Raw genomic sequence first — 24,335 nt, forward strand, 5'->3', positions numbered from 1 at the left:
TTATTGCATGGGCGGAATCCAGTGTGGGCAATTGCCTACATGAAGTCACAACAAATACTTATTTTTATATTGATACTTCAGAACAAATTTTTTCATTAACTTATATGTTAATGCCTTTTAAAAAATTAAAATTTATTATTAGCATGCTTTAACAAAAAATTTCTTACTCATAAAAGAAATTCTTTACACCAGCCTCTCTGCCAGCCATGACCATAAGACTCGCCTCACATGGCTTGTGGCTGTCCTTTTCTGACATGGTTTGAAAGAGGAATTCAAGTCGGCTAAATTAATGAAGAGAGGGACCAAAGACAGAAATATAAAAATAAAATGCGACCAAAGGCTCCTTCCATGACGGGGGGAGTTGCTTGGAATTGGCTCCAATTCATATCGCTAGAGTCAGGATTTAGTATGAAAATGGTGGGTCACACTAATATTTGGGCCATATGTACTTTCATAGCTTCCTTGTTTTGTGTATATTGATTTAGGGATGTCAAGGGATTGGATTCAAGTTAGATATAACTCTTACAGTATCCAAATATTCACATTTTAGTAATTTAACTTGAAGCCAAATTCAGATATAAAGTGCATAAATTCGTATTCAAATTTTGACAAATTGAATTATTCAATTGTCTTTTAAAGATTCTATCAGATTGCCAAAGCATTTTCAATTGTCACTAGGGTTACTAGATTTTTCACGGTGGTTACTTGCATTGTCATCTTCCATTGAGTTTACAGTGGAAAGCTTTTTGTGGAACTAAAAACATGTATCCTAAGATGGGCAACAGGCATTTGTGAAGCAAAGGCCTTAGCATGACATATGCTGTATTAACGTTTTGATATCTCAGATTCTCAAGCTGAGACGCAGAAACGGTTAGATGCCTGTATGTGCATATTGATTGCATCCTGCTCGCTGAAACACGATTTTTAGAATTCTTGTTCCAGTAAATGGCTAGTCAGCTGCTTGGCAACCCAATTTTGAACCATTGACAGGCATAAGAACTCTCTTCATGGACTGCCTGGTTTAGTTGAGATTCTGGATAGTTTTATAAAATCTATTAATGGGCTTATTTTGCACGATGGTTTCTTTGTGTTTAGGAGTTCTTACAATCTAGATGGTATAAGTGATCCCACTAATGCACTGGAGGTATTTGTGCCACAGTAACATTGCAGCCTGCAGTTTTTTGCATGATTTAGAAATTGTCCGAGCATATTATTTGTAATCACGTGATGGCTTTTGCAATTTGCAGCGCAATCCCTTGAAATTGCCTGTGATGAATTGCAACAGGCTGGTTTTGAGGGCCACTGTGGTCTCTGTTTTCATCTAGTTCCTACCCCCATTAAGTAGTAGATTGCTAATGTTCTGGGTCTTTGTTTTGTAAGGAACTGCTTATGCCACAGTGGTTCATGTTTGGATAAAGTATCACTAAATCAATCTAACAAAACACGGAACCTGTATAGGCCAGACCGTAATTGCAAGGGGCTCAATTAGCTTTTCTTTTTCCTGAAGAATATTAGCATAAGTTCCACTTAGAAGTTGATGCACACATCCAAATCTCAAAAGTGATTGGTGCTGAGTGTACAATGACCTTTAAAAGTGCCACAAGTAAGGGAATTCTTGTTCGTTTTTCATTGCCTCTCTTATGTTTCTGAGCTCAGTCCTCATCCTTATGCACATGCTATTGGGGATTTTGCATGTCCCTTTTCTGGGGCATGATATTATCACGATGCTCAATTTTCAATTTCAGAGAATTCACTGAAACAGTAGAAGTGATCCATGCAGGAGGAAGGATTGGAGAGAGCAAAAAAGACTAAAGAGAAAAGCTGCCCGTGAAGCATGGCAGGGCAGGCATCAGAGACCAAGTCAATGACAGCATCTTCAGGCAACGAAAATCGCACAAGTCCATCTTCGGATGCTAAAAAGCCTATATGAAAAGTTGCAAGTATCTTCCCATCTACCATTTTGTTTTCCTGCTTCGTACCCTTCATGTTCTGTGTGTCTCTAAACAGAAAGAAAGGGGAAAAAGAAAGAAAAGTGTTTCTAGGAACGGGTACGTACAGTTGACTCCAGATTGTCACACCAACAATGAAAGATGCCTTTTGCTCAGGAGATTTATTGTGCGTTACTGTTCAGCATGCACCTCCAATGAAAGGCATCTGCATGGGAGGAGCTCTCCTAATTATTTCATACGAGATATGTGTCCAAGGTGGGAAAAAAAAAATTAAACGCATCTATCCCTGAAAATACACCAGCAACTAAACCCAGAAGCTCATGAACATGGGTCCCCATTAGCCAAAGAAGAAAAACAAAACTATTAACAGACCATCCCAATTCATATACATCATCTACACTCCCATGGTTCAAAATCATTTATCCAATTGACCTACGGACCTCCTCCTTCAGTACTGTGAACAAGTTTGCCTTGTTTTCTTATGTGATTCCACCTGATAGGCCCCGTATGCAACTCACAGCCATAAAGAGATGCAAGATTTGACCGCAGAAGATCGCTGTTATGCATCAAGGATTGTAGCTTGTTCAATTAGTTAGGTCCGCTTATGTGCCGATTAGGAAGTAGGAAGCCATCTGGCTATGGCGTCCTATTTCAAAAAACACAGGCGATTCTCGGGCACTGGTATCCCACCCTTTTTTACTTCATTGGAAGTCGACGGACTCCATGAGCGAACAAATCTTTATTTAGTTTAATTCATTATAAGAATCAAAGCCTATATGGAACTTGTACCAATTCACATTTCAAAACGTCTCACGGCCAGCGTATTCCACAAGCTTGTAAAATAAATGCCAAAACAACCAGAGCCTCTGTAAACGTGCAGATGGGCATGAAGACGGAGGGTGGTGGTGAACATGCTTCCCTAGTATTTGGGCCTTATTTCAAGTCCCTCGAGTAGCATCCCGCTTTTCCATTGCCCAGCAGTCTGCATCAAACTGAAATCCGCTTCCCCACCCTCATCATCAGTGAAGAACTCCCCAACCTCAACCTCCATCCACTCACCGTAACCCTTCCTTGGGCAGAGAGCACTCCGCGGCGGGGACTCGGTGGCTCGCCATCGGAACCCAGCGGCTCCTCGCCGGGACCTGCGGCTCCTGGCAACGGCATTCTCTGGGTGGATGAACGCCTCATGCTCGGAGAGTACCTGAGGGCTGTCATTCACTCTAATGGAAAGCTTGGCGGGAGACAAATCCAAACCATATGAACTGTTCGTGTGTTTGAACACGAAATATGCTGCATACCGTGTGGACGGCGAAAGGTCGGCGACTGAGATTTTGCCACTGATGTCCAACCAGCAGACGTTCAAGAGCTCAGCTACCTCGGGGAACCTGCAGACGTTACACAGGGTGCCTAATGAGAACAAATTCCTAAGAACTGTTGTCATTCTCAATTAGAACAGGGTTTACGCTGACAAGAAGATAGACCCATTTCTCTCCGGCTGTGGGACTCTAATTTAAGTTTCTTGATCTATTCTAACCATTTAGATGCATCTGGTGTTCCATTTTTCTTCTATTTTGCTACGCTAAGAAAACATGAAGTTGGCCAAACATTATATTTTTCTAATTCTGTTGTAAGTCATTAATAAGTAAAGAAAAATTTCTAAAGCATCTAACAACTTATTAACGAAAAAAGAAACCAGTAGCGCGTATAGTTGTTGATGAAAATGGCATGAAGCGGTGAGTGCCATAAAGCAGAATGTCCCTCCAGTCCATACCATTTTGTAATGCGAAAAATTAAATGAAAAAAGAAATCCGAAAATTTCTGAGTGATGCATACCTCGATTCAGGCAGGTTAATCCACCTCCAGTATTGTTCGTGATCGCTCCAAATGATAGTCAATTCTCTCGCAGATAGCATGAAGCATTTCTTGCCGCTTGATCTGTCCAGTGAGAAACTCTGTATTTACAGGATAAAAAGGGTCTTGTGGCATCAATTTCCTAATATAGCTCCTAGTGGGAAATGAAAATGGAACTTCAAAATATACCACTCTTACTACTTGGAAGAAAAGAAGTGTATATGATTATTACTTTCTTAGAGATATTCCAAAAAACAGCCAAAAGCCGGATTCAATCACATCGAATGTGCGAGGATCTCGCTAAGCGGTAGGAGACCCATCGCCCGAGTGAGACCTGAATCCCCTTAGCCTCTGTTTTTCAACAATTTTGTTTGTGCTGACAAATTATGTTAAACATTTTTCTTTCATTTATATAGTTGAATCTCGAAAACTGGAAGTTGTGTATATATATATATATTACATGTGTAAAAAATTGATGACAAAAGTGTATCAGTTTTGCGAAATAAAAAAAAAATCTTGTGAAAAAACAGAAACAGATATATTTTGTCAAATGAAAGGTCCTGTGCACTAATTGGGTCAAAACAACATAAGTAATAAAATGTTAACCAGATTCTTTGCAGTTTACATAAATTCTAAGTGTCTAGACCTTAAAATCTACATATGATTATCGGTTCGCCCGCCACAATTGGGACCGTGTGCTTAAACCGCTTAGCCATCGCCTATTCGTGGAGGGCGAGGCTGGTGGACTCTATCCCTGAGCTTTCTGGCATTTGCATTCACACAGAAGGCCTCAACAGTCTACCATAAATTTGACGGCTAGGTACAGCGGCTTCCGCCCGTTGATTCATCCCCAGTCGGCAGCTTCTTCTTCGTTAGCAAGTCAGAAGACCTACCAGTTACCAGCAGTTAAATGGAAGAAGCATGACAGAAAAAATGCTACCAAGTTCATCTCTTTCATTTAACTGCTTATATTATGCGATTAGCACAGACGAGTAAATAAAAGACGTCCAAATTTAAGCTTATGCCACCAGAATTTGGGCTAAAATTTCAGATAACAATAAACGATTTAAAAGTATTAGCGAAAATTTAAAGTAGTATCTAAAGAGAGCACAAACACACCTTTCGATCGAAGTCTATGATTAGAGGGGAGGAGCAGAGGCCGAAGAAGAGCTCTTTCTTGGAGGAGAAAGGGATGGGACGACTGACCCGGGAGAGCAGTTGATGGATGTCCGGCGGCAACATCCTCTCCCAGACGTAGTCGGAGGAAGCAGCCGAGAGGAAGCTCGATGAGACAGCCGACGACCGGCAGACGTCCCTTGGCGTCGTCAGGGAGAGGATGTGGGTGATGCAGTTCTCCGGCAGGTCGGGGAGCGACGTCGATGACGCATATCTCTCCATCTTCTTTCCGTCCAATTTTCCAACCGCCACTTTATATAGAAGCTCCGCACTCAGCAGCACAATGTTGTCCGCTTAACTTTGAAATAGCGGTTTGGCATTTTAATTAAAATACCAGTAGTCTCCCAAAGTCATCCTTGCCTCGTGATTTTTTTACTCTGAAGTAATTGATTCTCTTATTAATGCAAGAAAACCCGGAACAACTTACTCCTCCATTAAAAGGTTGACCGAAGCATTAGTTTTATAATTAAAAAAGTAATTCTTAACAATTTTTTACGTGTTATCTACTGAAAATTTTGAACAGTAAATATTTGACAAGATCAATCATTCAATACCCGGCCATGGTGGATCGCGTACCTAGTTGATGGTCCAATATACTTGACAAAATATGTTATGCACAAAATATAATCTAATTGAGTTTGAGGCTCATTAGATAAAAGTAAATGTAAAATAATGTTGCGTATCTAACAAAAACTTAGAATAAATTGGAGATGTTGCATATCTAACAGAAACTACAATAAACTGTCTCCTCGGTGCTAATAACAGCAAACCCATTAAGTCGAAATTTTCACAACCTCGTTACCATAAAACTCCACACTAGTATTTCTACTTTCTTCTAAGCTAAGCAAACATAAAGAAACGTGTTCTCTGCTCACTAGAGTCGTCAATCGGACAAACTCTTGTTATTTAATGTTTGCTTCACCAATAAGAAGAATGTGGGTCGAATTTTGGTTTATTTCTTTCGTACCCTTTTTTTTATTCAATATTTTTCTCTAACACGGCCCGTTGGTTATATAGAAAGGAAAACTGTCTGTATAAGCATATCTGCCAGTCACGATGTTAAAACTCACCAAACATTGTTATATTTGTCCACATGGGTGATGGCCACTTCATCTTTTGCAACATTCGATATTTGTCACAGTTCATTGTTAGGAATTCAAGTAAGCTAAAATTGACAAAGAGAGGGACGTTAACCAGAAATATCAAACATAAAATGCGACCAACGGCCCCTTCTTAAAAAGTCTCGTGACCGAAAATACTTGCCCTTGCCCTGCCCACCACTAATGTGAAGTTAGTTCTATGCACCACTTGCTGCACAAAGAAATAAAAAAAAGAACTTTTTTCCAGTAAGGATTAAAAAAAAAATACATATAAAAAAGGTAAAAGTTCAAAATAATTTTGTTTTTAAAAGAATCTCTAAAATGCCCAATTTTTTTTCTTTTTTTCTTTTTGGGGTGCATATGTGCACCGACTGATGCACACAACCCACTCTCCCACTAAAACCTCAAGCAGATGACTCTCAGTCTGCCCTTCTTTAGTATATTACCATGATGCCATTCCTGGACCCAAAACCAACCATCGTCTCCGAATCATATGGACTCTAGTAGAATCTGGATTTGGTTTGAAAATGGTGGGGTCACAATAATATTTGGAGTCATTCTTTTGTAGGATGTCAACAGTTAGTAACTTAACTCGAACCCGAATTCATATATAAAGTTGTATTCAAATTTCTACATTTATAAAAAGTCCATGAAAATAAAAAAAAAGGTATTGCGTTCATATTAACTGGATGTAAACTTGCTTATTGGATCTAACTTCTGGAATTCAAATATGAATCCACTTGCTAGAACCATCACATAGCTAGGTATGCTCTAAGAGATCCTGCAAGTCCGATCTAACTTCTTGATTTCGAATATGAATCTGTCACTTTACATAGTAAATGCTTGGATCTTGTTTCATTGTAACCCAAAATAGGACATTCACACTCTGTAGTTGGATCCAAGTCCGAACCGTCAAATTTCAAGGTAAAGGTGAAATATCTGGTTGTTGCTTAATCATGGTGTTTAAACAGTTAATTAGGTCATGAATATCCATGTTTTGTGAGGCCTGCTCCACTACGCTTAGCCGCCTTGGGCTATTAGGCGAATTGACACATAAATCTTTGCTTCTTCTCTGGACCGATAAATACGGGCCTTGCACGCAAAAATATTCCCTGAGATTAACGCGGTATTTTTTTAAAACGTCTCTCTTATCTAGACCGATAAATACAGGGCTAGCAGGCAGCAATATACTCTGACATTAACGCGCTATTTTTGAAAAAGTTGCCGATATTCATCGTTGCAGCCCCACGGGCCCGCGCTAACATCCCCAAGCAAAAAATTCGAAAAAGAAGGAAAACGAAAATCCCCAAATCTGGCGGGAACTCAAATTTACTGCACCAGAAAGAGCTAAAGCGGAACGGAACAGAACTTTTCCGTCTCTCTGCCGCCGACCTCACAGAATCTGCCGGTACTGAGAGCGATAGAGAGATGAAGGCAAAGGAGGCGACGGGCCCAATCAGGCAGTTCGGACAACGCCCCCTTCAGCCGATCTTCCACCGTAGTTCCAGGTCCTGCAAATCCCCTGTCACTTCCTGTTTATTATTAGTGCAATTTTTTCCTCTCATCATTTTCTGATTGTGTTGGTGTGCCGCTTCCTATTTTTCTTCTGTGCCTTCTTCCCTCAAAGTTTCCTCATACTGCACGTAAAAAAGAGGAAAGAAAGAACGAAAACTATTTTTAAGCTGATATTTCTAGAGAAATGATCCTCTGAACAGTGAGTTTCCCGCTGTTTGGGAGGTCTCTTGTTTGATTGTTGGAAATATGCACCTGGAAGGAAGCGATCCCTTTGTAACTATTGCGTCTATACTTTTCTTTCAAGATGCGATTGCGGGTTCTGTCCTTCAAATATTGTTATCCATCGTTTGTTTCATAGTCAAATATCCAGTCGAGTGCTAAGCCGAAGGGTGTGGTCCTTTCCGTCAAGATAGATTTATTTTCAATGATCTCGTTCTGGATTTCAGATGCAAAGAGGTCAATGAAAACCAGGGCACCAAGATATCCAAGCCCAGCATATCTCTGTCGGAATTTTTGGATAGAAAAATAAGCAAAACGATGCCGCAGAAATCAATGCAGGTGCTTTTTATTTCCACTTGTCCGATTATCTACCGTAGTTGGTTATGTATCTGCAGCGAACCTGAGAAGTAAAAAATCTCGATTAGGGCAAGGAGGCCGGTTTCCCTTCTCTAGGTGGGCGAGCGAAATCATTGACAGGAAAAACTGAGGTCGCAGGACAGAGTGTTCTTCTTGATGGTCGTGCTTTTAGATGCTCTGGAGTTGGCGGCAAGACCGCTGATGAAGATGAAGCAATACGTAGTTCAGACCTTGATCTCATTTGTGAACTTGCTGGGGCAGATGAGCAGGATCTGAGGAAAACAAAGAGACCAAGGACCGAAGGTATATTTTCTAGACCACTTTATTGAACTTTCTAGGAACTTTTGAGCGTGAAAATGGGTAATTCGGAATAGGAAGTTAGAGTTGGTTGTCAGTAGGTAAACTTCAATTTCGAAGTTTCTCAGGCCAGTTTAGCATGTGATGGATCGGTTTAGTGACATTTTTTCAAAAGTTCAGGACCTGCATTTTATGTGCAACTGGTCTGCAGAAGTCTGTTTGGACGTGCGTTTCCGACTTTGGACGAAGGATGGTTCTGGCTCTCTTTGAGTTTAGCTGCTTCCGAGTTACATCTAGGGGGAGCTAGATCAATAGCCTTATAGACTCCGGATCGTTTTTCCTACTATTAACATCTTCAAGACAGCCACGATGGAGAGATTTCGAGTCCTGGGCGTGTGTGGGTTAGTAGCTTTTGGAAGACAGTACTCCGAACTCTGAAATTTTATCTTGTTTATAGTTTTTCAGCATGTTTATTTCAGGGTAGGAAATTCTTGTTGTCCTGGTCGGGCATAATTCGCCCCGTTTGCGGTTTGCTAGTTTCTGTTTTATTTTGTGCTTCCAATTGGTTGTAGGTGAAGGGAGGAAACTTCCAGCTGCTGGCTCCATTTTTGTGCTTGGCGATGATCCAAAGCCAAGGCAGAGAAGAATCTCAGAGTTCGTGAATAAGACAAGGGCGGGATCGCACTTCAACCATTGTAAGCATCAGTAGACTCGGAATTTTTTTTGGTCGTTACTTCAGACATTGATCTCCGGATTCAGTCACCGTAGGACTAAGGGAACGAGATTTCGTCTCACGAAAATTCTATTCCCCTATTCCCGATTGGCAACTTGGTTGTAAATTGTGCAGCATGGTTGATCCTAATAGGCTGACTGGCTGAGGGAGCTGGGCCATCAGATGCGGGGTGTATTTACCCCCGATCTGAGGATTGTAGGATTTAAGATCCCCATCCGGAGGCCATCAAGCGCAAGGCTTGCGAGCTTTGAATTTTTCCTGAAGTTTAACCGATCCACACTACGACCATATGTTCCATTAGATCCATTAAATCCAAACTGCTTTCCAGTCTAGGATCGAGAAAGCCTGGAGGCTGCAAAATTCTTAATAGGCGAAACGCTTTCATAATGAAACTATTCTCACATTTCATTCTCTTAGAGTTGTGTTTTTAAGATATATTCCATTTCAGATGCTAATGGCAACGGATGGTGGGAGTCCGGCATGGAGGGAGTGGACAATGAGGAAGTTGGTTTTAAGGAAACATGGGAAGGCATGGGCTCCACCTCTTTGGGAGGATTGCAGTGGCAAGACCTAGATTTGTGATTGTACAGTTCCTTTTTTGAAACCAGAGCTTTGATCTTCAAACGATCAGGCACCTGCACGTCTCAGTTGCTAGATTCAGGTACAATATATCTCGTATAAGGTTGGACCTTGCTTTATGATTCCAGTAGGACACAGCTGCCCTGTGAAATTCATTGCCTTTGTCTAATTTAGGTGCGAGCTTCCACATCATGCTCAAGGTTATCTTCAAACAAAACGCATGTATAATTAATGGCAAATTCTCACCTCACGTCTGAACCCACCGAATTCATGGTTGTTGTCAAGTGTTATTCTGCTTTCTACTTTCCTGATAGCCATTTCATAACGATTGTTAAATCATCCTCGCCATAGGGGTGAAGATTACAAAATTTCCTTCTACTGTTGATATATCAACAGTTGATATGAAAGTACAAGCCTGACAGACTTGTCAACGCTCGGATGAAATAAAGAAAGATAAACACCAAAACTTGCATACATTATTTGTTAAATAATAGAACGATCACATTAATCTAATGATACATGAATCTTGATGGTAGAATCGGTACGAATGATCTCTGAGAGTTTATCAGTTGAGTCATCATGACAGTCTAGTCTTATTCTTAAATGCAAGGGTCTCACGAAAACCACATTGCTCAGGTCTTTACATGATGCTAAAAGCAAGGAGATAGGGGTCTCACCTTGTTCTGGGTTCCCCTCGTGGCTAGAAATACCCAGTATCTTCTCCGCCTTTCTAACATCATCGATCAGACCATGCTCACATGCATTGTGGAGTTGTAGATAGAATGCTGCACATACAACAATCTGCATGCATATCGAAGAAAAAGTTCATTAAACTCAAAAGAGCGAAAGATATTTCCAAACATGACCACGTGGACAGATGTTAATTCTTAAAGGAAGTTAAAATGCAATAATCGGTTTTAAAAATGTAGACAAGGTAATTCCAGCTTTGAATTAATGTCAATCAGAACAAATAAATTTCAGACAAAAAGGTTGACCCTCGTATAGATAGCTATGATATCGACAACTCAACAAACCTGGCACTGATTTTTCTGCCTATTTTTTTTAAAAGAAAAGTGAAAAGGGATCCCGTCTAGTACCTCACTTGTTCCTGGACTTGTACTCACACAGCAATCAATATGTGCTGATGTGTCTCCTTGAGGATAGCCAAATTCTGCTTGCTCATCATTCAATTCAGATGCTGCATTGGTACTTGCAAACGCAAGATTATCTAATTCATCATACCACTGTTGGGCAACACCAACCTGCAAGTGTCACTAAGATCGTATCAGAAACATGGGAAATAACAGAGACAAATCGAAACCATTGCAACTACATTTTGACCTTTGCAGTAGAATCTGCTTCTTTTCTCAAAACAGTAGCAGAACCTCTCGCTTGACACCAAAAGCAACCATCTTGTAGAGGAGATGCAAGTTTGGTTCCACCAGGAACATCGACATCGATTTTTATATTACACTTTCCTGTACAAAGGATAAAGAAAAACTTATAACTTCCATGTTTCTGAAAAATTAGCAAAATTTGCCAAAATTGAGTAGAAGTGCTGATTTCCTCTGAAGAAGGTAACGATAGGATTATACGATATTTTACATGTATGACTCCATTGTTGCTCAAGTCTAAACCAAGAAAAAATGCATGTTGCTGAGATGAATTCGACACAACAAATGAATATTATGATTTAAAATGTTTACAGAAATTATGAGCAAATTCATAAGCTGGAACAAGAACAAAGGGAATTGCAAACCAAAATAATATTTTAAAAAGAATTCTATGTCACCAAGACAGGATAGGAACGTCAAAACTAGAATACTAAAATGACCTGAGTCATTTGAAAAATAAATCTTATTTCTGAAGACCTGGCATCAAACAAAAAGTGACTTCATGCATCACTAATTCTAGCAACCGACTGCTCAAAAAGGTTCCTTTTGGAAGTTAAACTAGGTAGTTAGGGTGGGAATCAAGATAAATATTCACATGAAAGGAACACCTCCGAGAGAATGCAAGGCTCCTGATTTTTCAAATCAACTAATAACAAGGAAATTTTTCCACAAAAATAATTTAACAGAAAGTAATATGTACGATATTCAAATGCATCATTTGTAGCGGTATATTCAGAAAAAATTATTACATGTTCAGATGCAATACTTACAGTTGACCATTTAAAAAACTCATAGGTGGAGTTCCTATCTTGAGGTGCAAAAATTTCACCAGTAAATGTTAATTTATTGGGTCACATAAGTCTTATGGGGAGTGGCACAAGTAGAACTTTCTTTGGCTGGTTGCCCTAGGGCTTAGAAAAGACTAACTTTGCTTCAGAATAAAACAATTAGAATTAAGTGTATAAGCTCGGTCTGTTGTCAAGCTGCTCTTACAAAGTCAGCACAAAGTAAAAAAGAAAACAAAAAAAAACCTGCAATCGACATACCGGGATGCACATTAAAATGTTGAAGTAGACGGTTGGTTGCTGGCACGTACGCATCATAATCCCGTCTTCAAGAGCAAGGAGGAAACAAAAAAACAGGAGCTGAAGTCAATCATAGTTTTAGAGAGGAAGCTTTCTCCAGCAGTGTTCAACTGAAATCTCAAGCATACAAATTCACAAAGATGATTGACAACAAAATCCAACATCAAGATAACAGTCAAACGGCAACTTTTCCCATACCCAGAAAAGACCTCCAAAGGACAATCCAGCCAATATGGCAATCCAAGGACTCCAAAATTTGAAAATTGAAGAGAAGAAAATTTATCTGATCCATGGTGATATTTTATTATCTTCCCTCCATCTATGCTCCAAACATGCCAACAGATACGATACCATCAGCCAAATAACTATTGCAGCATCGGAATTAATGTAGACACTAAGAAAGAACAGATGCAGAATCAAAAGATTAACCAACCAGGGTCACAGAGCAGTATATTCCCCTCAATTTTTGCAACTGATGATATCATATGTGCATAAGACAACTCCTCTAAGGAGTTACAGTTGGTTTTACACTGCAACTGAAGTTTGTGGTATGCCTCTTTCGCCATAGCCAACCTGCTCTTGATAACTGGCTTGCAGAAGTCCATGACAGCTCCTTGTCCTTGCAAATGAATATAGAAAAGATAATTCAATGACACTTTTTATGAGGGGAGAAGCTGGAGATAACGACAAACTATACCTTTACATGAATTCTCAATCTTCCCCGTTGCTGTACACAAAATCCACAAACTGTCAAAACTGCAAAGATTATTAGAAAGTTAAAAACTATTAAACAATGGCCACGAATGAGCCATCAAGTTTGTGAAAAAAGATGTTTCACTGCACCAACAATAAATAGCTAGTGTACCAAATGGTCCCTCGGGTCTTGGCAAGTGCCTGGGGTACCGACAGCAGGGTAACCAAAAAAAAATATATATATGCTAGTTTTGTAACCTAAATGCCAACTTCACTTGGCAATCTTACTGTAGAAAGCATTTCTGTACTAAGTGGGGAAAAATCAGGTCCCTGCAGATATGACCTAGTGTACCTGACTACATATAAAGACAATAAAAGGAAAAAAGATGTTGCGCTATGAAGAAGACTTTCAGGAAGCATATTACCTGCGATTAGTTATGAACAGATTTCGTTCCTCCAACTTCAATATATGCCATGGGAAACATGGGATATCCATTTCATGCTCATCAACGTTTTCTGAAGCTTGAGGAACCATTCCCAGCTTGACCAAAAGCCACCTCCATAGGCTCCTGGTGTTCTTATTAGACTCAGGAGCAGGATATACTGTATGAACAATCCTTTTCTCAAAATCGGCACACCGTACAGCATGGTTCTTCCAAAAAAAAAAAAAAAATCCAAAAAACATACTTCATAAAAATATTATAATGGTCAAAATTCCAAAAATGCAGTGAAGTTATTGCTACATAAAAAATGTACGCACAAACTTCAATATCACAATGGATAACAGGAAATAGCTAACAGCATGCAATGCGTTCACAACACATCTTGAACATAAAACATGAGAAAACTTAATCCTTTAAGACAAGGCCTGCCTGTGAACAACTGTGCTCAAGATTGGTTTTGTGAGCCCGGCCCATCAACCATCATACCATGATCTCAGTAGCTGCACAGAACATATTCTGCTTTACAACTATGAATGTTCAAGTACCTGCCAAGGTCATACTATCAAAACTTTCCAATTTTAGTTAAAATCAACTGACACCATGAACACAGAAGGGGCTTACTGAAAAAACCGCAATAGTGGGCATTTAAGTTAACGCTGCTAACATGACCAGGTCACTGAATTTCAGGTGGCTAATATATAAGCAAAATATTGACGAGTTCAGTGTATATAGCAATAATTTAGTTAGCCTCTTAGAAACTCTCAACATGAAATTTGTCAGTGAAGTTGAAAATAATTTTTAAGTAAAATAGCAGACAAATCAAGCTTTTCAAATCAGTCATCTTCTTAATGGTGAGAAGGCACTCCTACCAGTTGGATGTCGAATGAAATTTCTGAAACAGGCAAATTCATGTATCAATCCCTAGGAAAATAAAATACTGCTGCTCGGGGCAGCATTTATAAATCATTATTCACGTGGAAGTATGAATAGTACATGCTTTCACAACATCTAGAATTTTCAAATGCAATCTCAATTTGTTTCTCAATGAACCATTAGCAACTACCAAAGTCCAGAGAAAGAAACAAATACATACAAGAAAAAAAATCCACAAAACATAACTTCAGAAACCAAACAAGCAAGTGCAGACAGTTAGAAACTATGACGCTTGAGTATCACTGAGAAGATAGCACTAAAGAAGTAAGAATGCTAGGTACTTACCTCAGAATCTACAAAATATAAACAATCTTCCGCAGCATTATACACTGAGGCAGCTGGTCGCATCATCTTAGCAGTTTCAAATCTACCATCCTCGAAACCTGGAGAAGAACCAATCTAACAAGTGATTCCATATTAGTAGTCCCACAAGGCCCACCAAACAGATTTTACAGACAGATGCAGCTGAACAACATCAAGAAAGAAAAAGAGCAAAATGCCAGCCGTTAAATATCAAAAGAGAAACCTTCTTATCAGGATAGGCTAGTGGCCTCAATAGAATCAAGTAAAAATAGTTAATCTCATAAAGAACCAGAAAATATCCCTTAGGATAGTTCTTAAGGGAAACCAATAAATTCAAAGGTACTAAAAACAGAAGAAATAGTTAAGCAAGGACCTCCATCAGAGTCCACATTGACCAAAGGCTAGACTAGGCTCATACAATGGAGAGAGAGGGAAGCCTTTTTCCCACAATAATACCTACTGTTTTTACCATCCTATGAGTGTTATACAATGCAATTGTCCTTCTATTACACACTTCAAGTTTCCCACTACAATACAATTTGTCTGATATCTCATCATTGATCAAACATAAGCAGGATATGAAATTCAAACAAATGAATGTGGACTAAGTGCTATGGGTATCCAAGAAACAGTTACCCATAATAACCTAAGAAATAATACATGATTGCATCAAGAAACCCATTTGAAAAAAACCAAAGCTTAAAGGAAATGACATTTCATGCTTACACTGTCTAATATATAGCCATTTCCATTGATTATAATGATCCGATGATGATTTGTATCAGAAAGAAATATGCGATTGCTGGGTTCATCCGCAGACATACATCCTGAGAGAAAGACAACAAAATTGAAGGTTTCCAAAAATTAACACCTAACAAAAGCATATGGAAAATATGGAATCAATTATCACAAACTTCAAAGCAAGAAAGAGAACATAGTTTTCTTGTAAAAGAGTACAAGCATAGTCATCAGTGTCATTCTTAAGATCAGACAAAAAGCGGAATTCACCAAAAAATATATATATATTTTTTGAAAATTGCAAAAATGATTCTTTTTAACTCCTTCAGAGTGGTTCAGACAATCAGAAAATGAAGCACACAAAGAGGCATACACAAATCAAACAGGAAAACAGAGTCATTTTATTCTCCTTTTCAAATCTAGATACACCAAATTTCTTAAAAGCAAGATACTTTGTATCTTGGGGAAAGCTTAACATCTTCTGAAAATTAAAACTTTCAAAGTATAAGGTTCTGGAATCCAAATTATACTTCCCTGCAGACACGCATTGTAGTGAACTACATCAGCGCATATTCTTAAAACCTTTAATAACACCGGAAAAAGATCTTGAAAAAACCAATAAAATGTTTACGGAAAACATTTTCAAAATAAAATTCAGTTTTTTTAATAATTATAACATCTGCATCATCAGCTTCATTACAAATATTCTGCATATTTTTCCTGCAAAGATTTTTCAAAGAACGAGACTTGTACTTATGAATACAATGTTCTGCATTCACTTTCGAAAAGGAAGTGAAGTATTTAATTGCAACAGACCTAAAACTGTTCACTGTATTTCCCAGACCATTTATACAACAGGAAAAAATATAAGCCCAAAAAAGATTCCCTCAGAAAATTTTTACAGCATCCCCCCCCCCCCCCCCCCCGGCGGGTCTCTCTCTTTCACTGTTCATTTTCATACTCTCACAGTCTCACTGCAATGGAGAAGGTATATCTGCCATCTTAGATAAAAATAATTATCCACCTACTCGTTGGTGGCTCAAATATAAACATGTCTACCCTCCACTTCAATAACCTGCTTTTAAGTTGCTAATTCAATCTGCTATGTGTCTCTAAATGTCACAAGAGAGATTGGAGTACACATTCACAATATCGAAAGAAATAATCACAGAAAAGCATGCAGAAGAATTGGTTGATGTGCATTCTGAACTTCAGTTTCTTATATGAAATAAAGATGAATATAGGCAAATAAATAAATAATGTATTGATTCGTTTTTCTTATTTTTATATACATTTAAGTATTTGGTAAAATCACACTTTGTTGTTTGTATTATAGGGAGGGAATGAACATATATTGGGAAGTGAATGTGGAAATGGTTAACTTGGAGAAAATGAGCTCAAATTTTCTTACTCAGAAACCAGAATCACATGATCCTTTTATCCCACCATCTTCTAATGTGCAAGAGGAGAAGAAAGAAGGGGAGGAGGTGGACAAGGAGGAGCCAGAATCAAGATGATCTTGATGTTCTTATGATAAACAATGTTTTTGATGGGATTATATGTATGAACTATTATACTTGTAGAATATTTTGTTTGGCATCAACAAGTTTGCATTGTTGTGTATAAATTATGCTATAATTTTGATTTGTTTTGGATTATTTTATACATATATATTTAGACACACATATGTATACAAAAAATGTCTTAACCCCATACCCACAATTTTCAAAAATGGCATGTCCGCACCTATAACCTTATACTGATACCCATACGACATAGATTCAAATTATCAACTTCACACATAGATTAAATCACATCATCAAATAACAAATCCACAACAGGTAGAAAGCATGAAAAAACTAAAGTACACCTGCAAAGTCTAAAAGCAGGTTCTTTAAAGAAGAACAAACTGAAGGTTCTCTAACGATTTCAGCACGCCTTGCCCAAGTGCTTCCAAAATTTTCAAGCACCGAAGAGCTTTTCTTTTGTGGATTGACAAGTTGACCAATTTCTGCCAATGTAACAGCAATATGGTGTTAACCATTTAATATTAAGCACAAAAGGTTGAGGTGAACTCTTGTTGTGCATGCTATTCAAAGAAACACAAATCAGTTACAATATGAATCTTGCAAATATATTAAACAACACATTCCAAAATACAGGATTCACCTACATTGTGAAGATTGATGAAGAAGAAAAAAGCAATCTGCCAGTTGGTGTTACAATCAAGAAGAAAAATGAATATTTCTGAAAGCAATAGTGGGCTCATGTTTTGCCTGCAAATGAGGCAATTAGGTTATGTAAGGATGAATTCACATTCTTCCATACTCTACATGTTACGTTGCAAATAGATCATTTGACTGGAACATTTTGCCACTCGGCCAGCAAGAATAAAGATAAATATCACCTATATTACGGAAATATTTGAATTGTTTTTGGCATTTTGGAATTCATATCAGCAAAATATCACGATATCTTAAAATATCTTACGAAACTAAATATTGCAATATGATACTTATCCACTTTTCCTTAAAAACACATATCGACTTAAACATATATTTTTTATTTTTTGCTTCTTTTACAACTAAGAAAAGCACCCAACTTTTGACAATTTATCCAAACGAAAAATGGTAAAAGATTTCCTGTAATCCACTACATTTTAAAATCTCAACATTTTCCCAAGAAAAACAAAATTGTAAAAGCTTCTGAGAGAACCTTCCTGAGGATGATATTTGTGACTGTCCCCTTCAGAAATTACACATGATTTTCTTCGTAAGGGTAGGCTACATAGATGCTTAGGCACAAGACTATTATAGCACTTGGTGCAGAAAGTAACATCTTTTGCGCTCAATTAGATCTTCTTAATAAGTTGTTTGCAAATGAAGTTAAAGTCTTTTTGTCTACAAATTTTTTTATGAGAAATTTTTTAAGGTAGACCAAAATTTCCTACTCAGAATAAAAGCATATAGTTTTAAATTTCAAAGCAGAGGAATTCTGTAATTTTGCAGATGCCCCTAAAGGTTAGTTTAAAAGACAATGCAACAGCACTGTTTTGAGGCCCTTCAGAATTTGACCTTTAGCCCTGCGACTCATCAAACATCAAATCTCACTCAAATTCTCCAAGGAAACTATTTAACACTTTATAATTGGCAATTCATACCAAACCTGGCAAAATTTCTGTTCCAAGTTATGTCACAAAGGTGCACTCAGAAGAAAAAAAATGCACAAATATCCTAGAGTATAGTTCTGTAATCCAGTTTGGCATAAAAAAAATATGCAACTGATTCTAACTGTCATGTTAAGAAAATTTATTGAAACTAAGACTTTTAAACCATGCATTTGGGATGCCTAATTTCTATTGTTTTCCAAATGTGAGAATGGAAAAGCATACAAGGGACTTTGATTAACATGGCCTTGAACAACAAACTGTTCACTGGAAATGAGAAGAGCATGTATCCACTCAGTCAAATACAGCTTCCCAACATTTCAATCACAAACTTGATAACGATAATCCTATGCACATCTAAATGCCTAATGGGGATATCAAATTTTTTCTAGATTTGTAGCCTTTTGCAGTATAATTATGGTCTACATTTTGAACCTGCAACTTGACAGGCAAATGTCATCATTTCTAATTTTCTTAGATAGATACCTAAAATACTGTGGGTTCAGGCACTGGAGCTCCAGTTTGGGTTGAGAGTGACCAAGACCTACCAACAGAATTATGTGGTCATGCACTCGTGCACATAGTCAAAAGAGAATAAAATTTAAGTACATTATCAGCACATGTTATCTTTAAGATAATGCACCTGCACCGAAGCTCTTATCTGGAGTTGCATATGGGACCATTTCTCAACTGATGTAAAGAATGCAGATCACTTACCCTTGCTAATATTGGTGAGCTCCACATTCCTTGGGAAATAATAAACAGGCTCTCTCAAACCATTGAGTAGCACATATAGAGTTCCATCTTTCATCTGAAAGAATCAGAAAATTCCACATGAGCTTCATGTGAATGAAGCAAAAATCTAGTGAACCCATAAGCAGCTTTATCATGAAAGAAAGATGAAGTAAATACCCTGTGGCCTGTGCTACAAACAATGGAACAAAATTCAACACATAATTTATACATTGTTAAGATTGAAAGAGATCAATACTCAAAGATCGTCAGATCAAGGACTCTTTTTTTCTTTTTGTTTTGGTGGTGGTGGGGGGGGGTGGTTAGGGGTTGTAGGAATGGAAAATGTAAGGTCCTACTATGTTGAAGATTGTATCAAACTTAACAGAAGGAAACTATTAGAGCTTAGGCAACAAGCATGGACAAAATAGTAATCAAGGTTTAAAGTTTTACAGCCATTTTTTTTCAGCATGTAGCTAGAATCCTATCTGCTAACTTCCAGATCAGTCAGAAAATAAGAGAAAAACCATATCTGTCTAAAGGAAACACCCAGAAGTGGTAAAACCATATTCTGCAATCTGCTTCTGAGAAGCATCTCATTTTACCAGCCAGGATAAACCTTCCAAATATTGTCCATTCAAAGTTGGCTAAACCGTCAGAAGGATGTAGCCTTTGCTATTTTACAAGGTATTTATTTGGCCAAGTCTATAGACATATATCTTCTAGTGTTTCTTATACTTTAAAATATTAGGGAGAGTACTTTCATCGTCATCTTGGCAGTAACGTGGTAACTAATTGGCTTGTTTTGCTTGCTTCAACACCTAAAAAATGCTTTGAAAATGAGAAAGAATACATCTTGCACATGGTCATTTCTCCGTTCCTCCAACACTAACATGAAAATAAAATTGCGCTCATACACCATTCCTGTAACAAGCTTAAGATCGCCTTATTATATAAATAATGGAATTGCAAAAAAAAAAAATTATTGGAAATTACATAATAATTACTTGCACAAACTTCTCAGATGACACCAAGACAGGAAATGTGATGTATTTGTTGCTTATCATCTTGCTTATTTGATTCTTCGTGTTGTAGTCCGTTATATGTGCACCACATTGCAAGCCAAATACCTTAAGTTCTGGAAACCTGCAGAAACATGAAGGAACTTGCTTCTATAAAATATATGTAAACAAATAGCAGATATCAATAAACCACTTATATGACGAAGACATAACCAAAAAATACCTTTGCTGGAGCAATTTCACCCTTTCTATGAAGACCATCTTGTTGAAGCCAAGAACTAGAGAATCATGAAGAAAAACATCCACAACAATCAGGAAAACCCCATCATTGAAAGAGAATTTAGTGCCTTTGTCCATCCTGTTCAACCAATAATGGTGAGGACCTGTAGTTATCAGAACAATGACAAAAAGGTAATTAAAAATGTATATGAATCAAACATAAATTGAAGATAATTAGGTCAAGAGAAAATCATTCAAACTCAAGTAAGCAATTGCAAATCATCATTAAGAAGTTCATTGTTCACATCAGAGTGACAACAATGAACTCATTGCTGTCCAGACACATGACATGTTCTCTTCAGCAATTCAGTAAAAAACATGTTGTTTTCAATATTTAAGATTTACAAAAAAAATTACTTTGAGATCCATTGGCTTGAACGAGCCATAGATGAAACTATTTGACAAAGAAATCTTTCAAACTCTTTGATTTTGATATATGATAAACCAAACAATAGAATGTAAAAAAAAAATTGTGAACAAAAGCAAATAAATAAAATTTCAGAGCAATACTGCTAACCCACCATGTTTGCAAATGTGATTTTGTCAACTGGATTTTTTCAAACTTAGCAATATATTTAATGAACATAAAGGCCTGTATCAACTATGACTACCTTCAATTTTGTCCGCTGCAAACTCCAAAAATACCAAAAGGCTAGCATCATGACTTTCTGAACCAGCAGCTAATGTTCCAACCCTGTATTCATCATGAACTTAATACAACGTGGCTACTAGAATTAAGTATCTTTCAACAATTTAAGAACACAACTTTACTAGGAGCTTTTATACAGCAGACAACAGCGAAGTATAATAAACTACAATTCAGAGTTGCCCATACCATAAAGTAGAATGTGTACTAAAAAAACGAGTTGAGTGAGCAGGCAGCTGAATGTCAGTGCCACGTGCATTCTGCATCGGATCATATGCTTTGCGTAAATTAAATTACATCCATTAGCTAAAACCTATACTATCAAAGGCTTGCGTAGCTTGGCTGATTGCCTAAGCTAGCTGTGACCAACCATTTGAAAACGCCTAAATCATGGCCTAGAATGCCTAAGATAGGTGCTCAATACCCTTTTTTTTCATTGACAACCTATCTTTTATTTTATTGTTCTTCTCTCAAGACTTTATTTTTGTTTCTGTGCAATTTTCTCACTTTTATGTTGTTGCATCTGATTTTGCATTAATGGTATGTGTGTATGTGCATGCATGCTTACAATTATAGTTGTAGTTACAATTCATATACTATTATGCTTTGAATATTGATGCTACTTTATGTTTTTAATTTGCATATACATGCATTATCTTCTTCATACCTTTTTTTTGTTTATTGGAATTATAACAGAAGAAAATTTTATCACAAGCAACGTTAACAAAAAGTATGATTATATTGAAGATTTATGCTCGCCCTTTTTTTAATTAAATTAGTAATTTTAGGTTTTCCTCCAAGGATTTTAGTTCTAGAAAATCTAGGCAATAGTAAGATTTTGCATCCTCTGTAACATTGAAAAGCATTCACAGTTACTTGTAAGCTCTCATTTGCACTCATAACTCGTAAACTTTAGTTTTTCAACTTCCATGGATTTGATATTTGTGTTATTGTGCATTTTAATGGTTTTATTGTTAGTTGATAGCTATAGGTTCTTCAATGGAAAATGTTTCAGTTTCATTGTTTAATTTTAACTAATAGTGCATTTTATTAGTTTCTCTGGAGATGGCATCCTTATGTGCTTCGTCCTGCCTTGCTTTTAGGGTCATCTGTCCAAGTTGCACCTAATGTTGTTAACAACATTATATATATATATGTGTGTGTGTGTGTGTGTGTGTTGTTTTAACAATTATTATGTGACTATATGTAACTGTATATGTGATTATAAATGTGACTCCAGAACAACATTTAGTGCAGCATTTTATTAATTTATGTACTCTAGTTAAAACATAAATCTCAGGATCATCCTGCTCGGATTGAATTAGCCAGATCCTATTCAACAGAGTGGATGATTTATGAGGTTATCAGATCAGTCAACTTTTGTCAAAATCACCTAAATTGGCCTTTGACCGATTCAGGCTGTCTTGCCTGTTTTACCCTCATGACATTGCTCGTGGACCTCATGGCCAAGGTTGGTTTCTCCCTTCAGTCTGCTTTCAAACATTACAAATATGGTAAACGTTCAATTTTTATAGTCCCAATGGATAACTTGATGCAGAAGGGAAAGCACTCCACTACTTTATTGGATGGATTGTGCATTTTGATCGTTGTGGTGATTTTCATGCATCTTACTGTGCAATTTGGACTTAACTGCATAAGCAACATATTCTTCAATAAAGAGAATACCCATTCAATACTTGTGCAGCTATATTTCTGTTTGCTATGCCTGACTCATGCAAACTGAACCCGAATTACAGCTGCTCATCTTTTCATTTTTCTAAAGTGTTCATGCTTTTATCTTCTTGTTTATTGTCTCTTGTTCCCACGAGTTTTCTGATTTTTTTAAAATTTAAAACACATTTTTAGTTCACAAATGATTCAGATCCTGACTCAATTCACCGATCTGTTGGATCATTAGGCTTTCCAATTTGATTCAAAAATTGACTATGGTAACATTGTTTTGTTTTCTAAATTTTTATTTTTCTTTTGTACTACTTAAAGCGGCGGATAGTCTAGGACTAGGCACGCATAGACTCTAGGCTATACTCATCGCCTAAGATCCACATAATGGTTTAAGGTTTTAACAACATAGGCTAACACAAAGAATACTTCTGACAATTTCCAAGTTTTATAATCAGCGTCTTTTCTCTAATTTTCCTTGAAGAGCTTCCATTGACACCTTCAAAATGAAAACTGCATCACGATTGAGTCCCTGAATTCAGGCTACATGAAGTAAATCTTCACGATGTTTGGAAGATAGAGAACAGCCACAAAATTAAACCACAAATTATACTAGTACGGCACAGGCTAGTAGACATCTTCAAACCCAAGGCAGGATCAGTTCGACTCTCAGTGTAACCTTAAGCTCAAGCTCGATAGCCGCGGAAGGCCAGAAATCACAGAGATTAGCGGTGATGCGGTCGAAACAATTTGACGTATTTTGTCCGTTTAATTTCTTGGTTAAATAAGGTCCGTACAATGAAAACCAACATCGTGAACTTCTTAGCCAGAAACCGATTTCCACGGCGAACCACGTGACCTCCTCCTCTGCAATTACGTTATACAAAAAGCAAGGGAACAATATTTCCACAAACAATATCAAAATAAGCAAAATTCTAAAAAAACTAATTACCATCTGACATGCCGATCCCAGTCTTTGCCACGTATTCCAGATGTATTTACAGAAGCGGGAGATGAGGAAACTGTTTGGAAGACTGAACGCAACCATTTCTGTTTTTCTGCATTAAAAACAGATATTCAGGACACCAAGTCATCGGCCAATGCAGAAGAAAGCGTCTACTTAAAACTAAAACCCAACAGTGTCTTGGATTAAGAATGAAAAACAGACGAACAAACAATCGGATCGAAAATCAAACCTTAAGGACACGAATTGGCTTCAAGAACGATACAAGCATAAGCGAATTGATCATAAATAAGATTCGCAAGCCATAGAAAACCGAACGAGAAAGATCGAAGATAGCAGATGGATTTTGAGAATACCTGAGGAGAAAGATCGAGAGAAAACTCTACAAATCTCCCTGACGCCCCTCGCGCGGGAAGCCATCGGATGCCCCGTCCTCCCGAAAGGGCGGCAAAAACGGCCGAGACAAGCACTAGGGTTTTTA

At 37.6% G+C, this 24,335-nt stretch overlaps 3 protein-coding genes across 3 annotated transcripts; 1 reads left to right on the forward strand and 2 right to left on the reverse strand.

The window, feature by feature from the left end:
• Positions 1 to 2,673: 2,673 nt before the first annotated feature.
• On the reverse strand, positions 2,674 to 5,234 carry LOC116252092 (F-box protein PP2-B11-like). Its single transcript, XM_031626149.2, has 3 exons — positions 4,920 to 5,234; positions 3,783 to 3,901; positions 2,674 to 3,334 (listed from the first exon to the last, which is right to left on the reverse strand). The coding sequence occupies exons 1-3, from the start codon at positions 5,196 to 5,198 to the stop codon at positions 2,869 to 2,871; spliced, it is 864 nt and encodes a 287-aa protein (XP_031482009.1). The 5' UTR covers positions 5,199 to 5,234; the 3' UTR covers positions 2,674 to 2,868.
• A 2,164-nt stretch (positions 5,235 to 7,398) lies between these two features.
• LOC116253666 (uncharacterized) lies at positions 7,399 to 9,968 on the forward strand. Its single transcript, XM_031628600.2, has 5 exons — positions 7,399 to 7,584; positions 8,038 to 8,149; positions 8,236 to 8,470; positions 9,037 to 9,159; positions 9,646 to 9,968. Exons 1-5 carry the CDS (start codon positions 7,505 to 7,507, stop codon positions 9,777 to 9,779), a joined length of 684 nt encoding a protein of 227 aa, XP_031484460.1. The 5' UTR covers positions 7,399 to 7,504; the 3' UTR covers positions 9,780 to 9,968.
• A 264-nt stretch (positions 9,969 to 10,232) lies between these two features.
• LOC116253665 (uncharacterized) lies at positions 10,233 to 24,335 on the reverse strand. The gene is made up of 17 exons (XM_031628599.2): positions 24,211 to 24,335; positions 23,843 to 23,948; positions 21,176 to 21,258; positions 20,509 to 20,668; positions 20,271 to 20,409; positions 19,249 to 19,342; positions 17,236 to 17,376; positions 15,354 to 15,454; positions 14,610 to 14,723; positions 13,374 to 13,600; positions 12,953 to 13,011; positions 12,689 to 12,874; positions 12,454 to 12,574; positions 12,217 to 12,281; positions 11,118 to 11,254; positions 10,874 to 11,038; positions 10,233 to 10,577 (listed from the first exon to the last, which is right to left on the reverse strand). Exons 1-17 carry the CDS (start codon positions 24,272 to 24,274, stop codon positions 10,281 to 10,283), a joined length of 2,259 nt encoding a protein of 752 aa, XP_031484459.1. The 5' UTR covers positions 24,275 to 24,335; the 3' UTR covers positions 10,233 to 10,280.

The sequence above is a fragment of the Nymphaea colorata genome, chromosome 4 (genome assembly GCF_008831285.2).
Source record: "Nymphaea colorata isolate Beijing-Zhang1983 chromosome 4, ASM883128v2, whole genome shotgun sequence".
Lineage (NCBI taxonomy): Eukaryota > Viridiplantae > Streptophyta > Magnoliopsida > Nymphaeales > Nymphaeaceae > Nymphaea > Nymphaea colorata.

Bases quoted from the DNA above. Each gene is read 5' to 3' on its own strand.
- LOC116252092 (XM_031626149.2), bottom strand. From the start codon at position 5,198: ATGGAGAGATATGCGTCATCGACGTCGCTCCCCGACCTGCCGGAGAAC. The intron at 3,902-4,919 runs GTGTGTTTGTGC...CTGTAAATACAG, and splicing joins TCATAGACTTCGATCGAAAG to AGTTTCTCACTGGACAGATC. The intron at 3,335-3,782 runs GTATGCATCACT...TAACGTCTGCAG, and splicing joins ATTAACCTGCCTGAATCGAG to GTTCCCCGAGGTAGCTGAGC.
- LOC116253666 (XM_031628600.2), top strand. From the start codon at position 7,505: ATGAAGGCAAAGGAGGCGACGGGCCCAATCAGGCAGTTCGGACAACGC. The intron at 7,585-8,037 runs GTCCTGCAAATC...TCTGGATTTCAG, and splicing joins ATCTTCCACCGTAGTTCCAG to ATGCAAAGAGGTCAATGAAA. The intron at 8,471-9,036 runs GTATATTTTCTA...AATTGGTTGTAG, and splicing joins AAAGAGACCAAGGACCGAAG to GTGAAGGGAGGAAACTTCCA.
- LOC116253665 (XM_031628599.2), bottom strand. From the start codon at position 24,274: ATGGCTTCCCGCGCGAGGGGCGTCAGGGAGATTTGTAGAGTTTTCTCT. The intron at 21,259-23,842 runs GTAATTAGTTTT...TGATGAATACAG, and splicing joins TGGGATCGGCATGTCAGATG to GGTTGGAACATTAGCTGCTG. The intron at 19,343-20,270 runs GTAATTATTATG...TGATTCTTTCAG, and splicing joins CATCTGAGAAGTTTGTGCAA to ATGAAAGATGGAACTCTATA.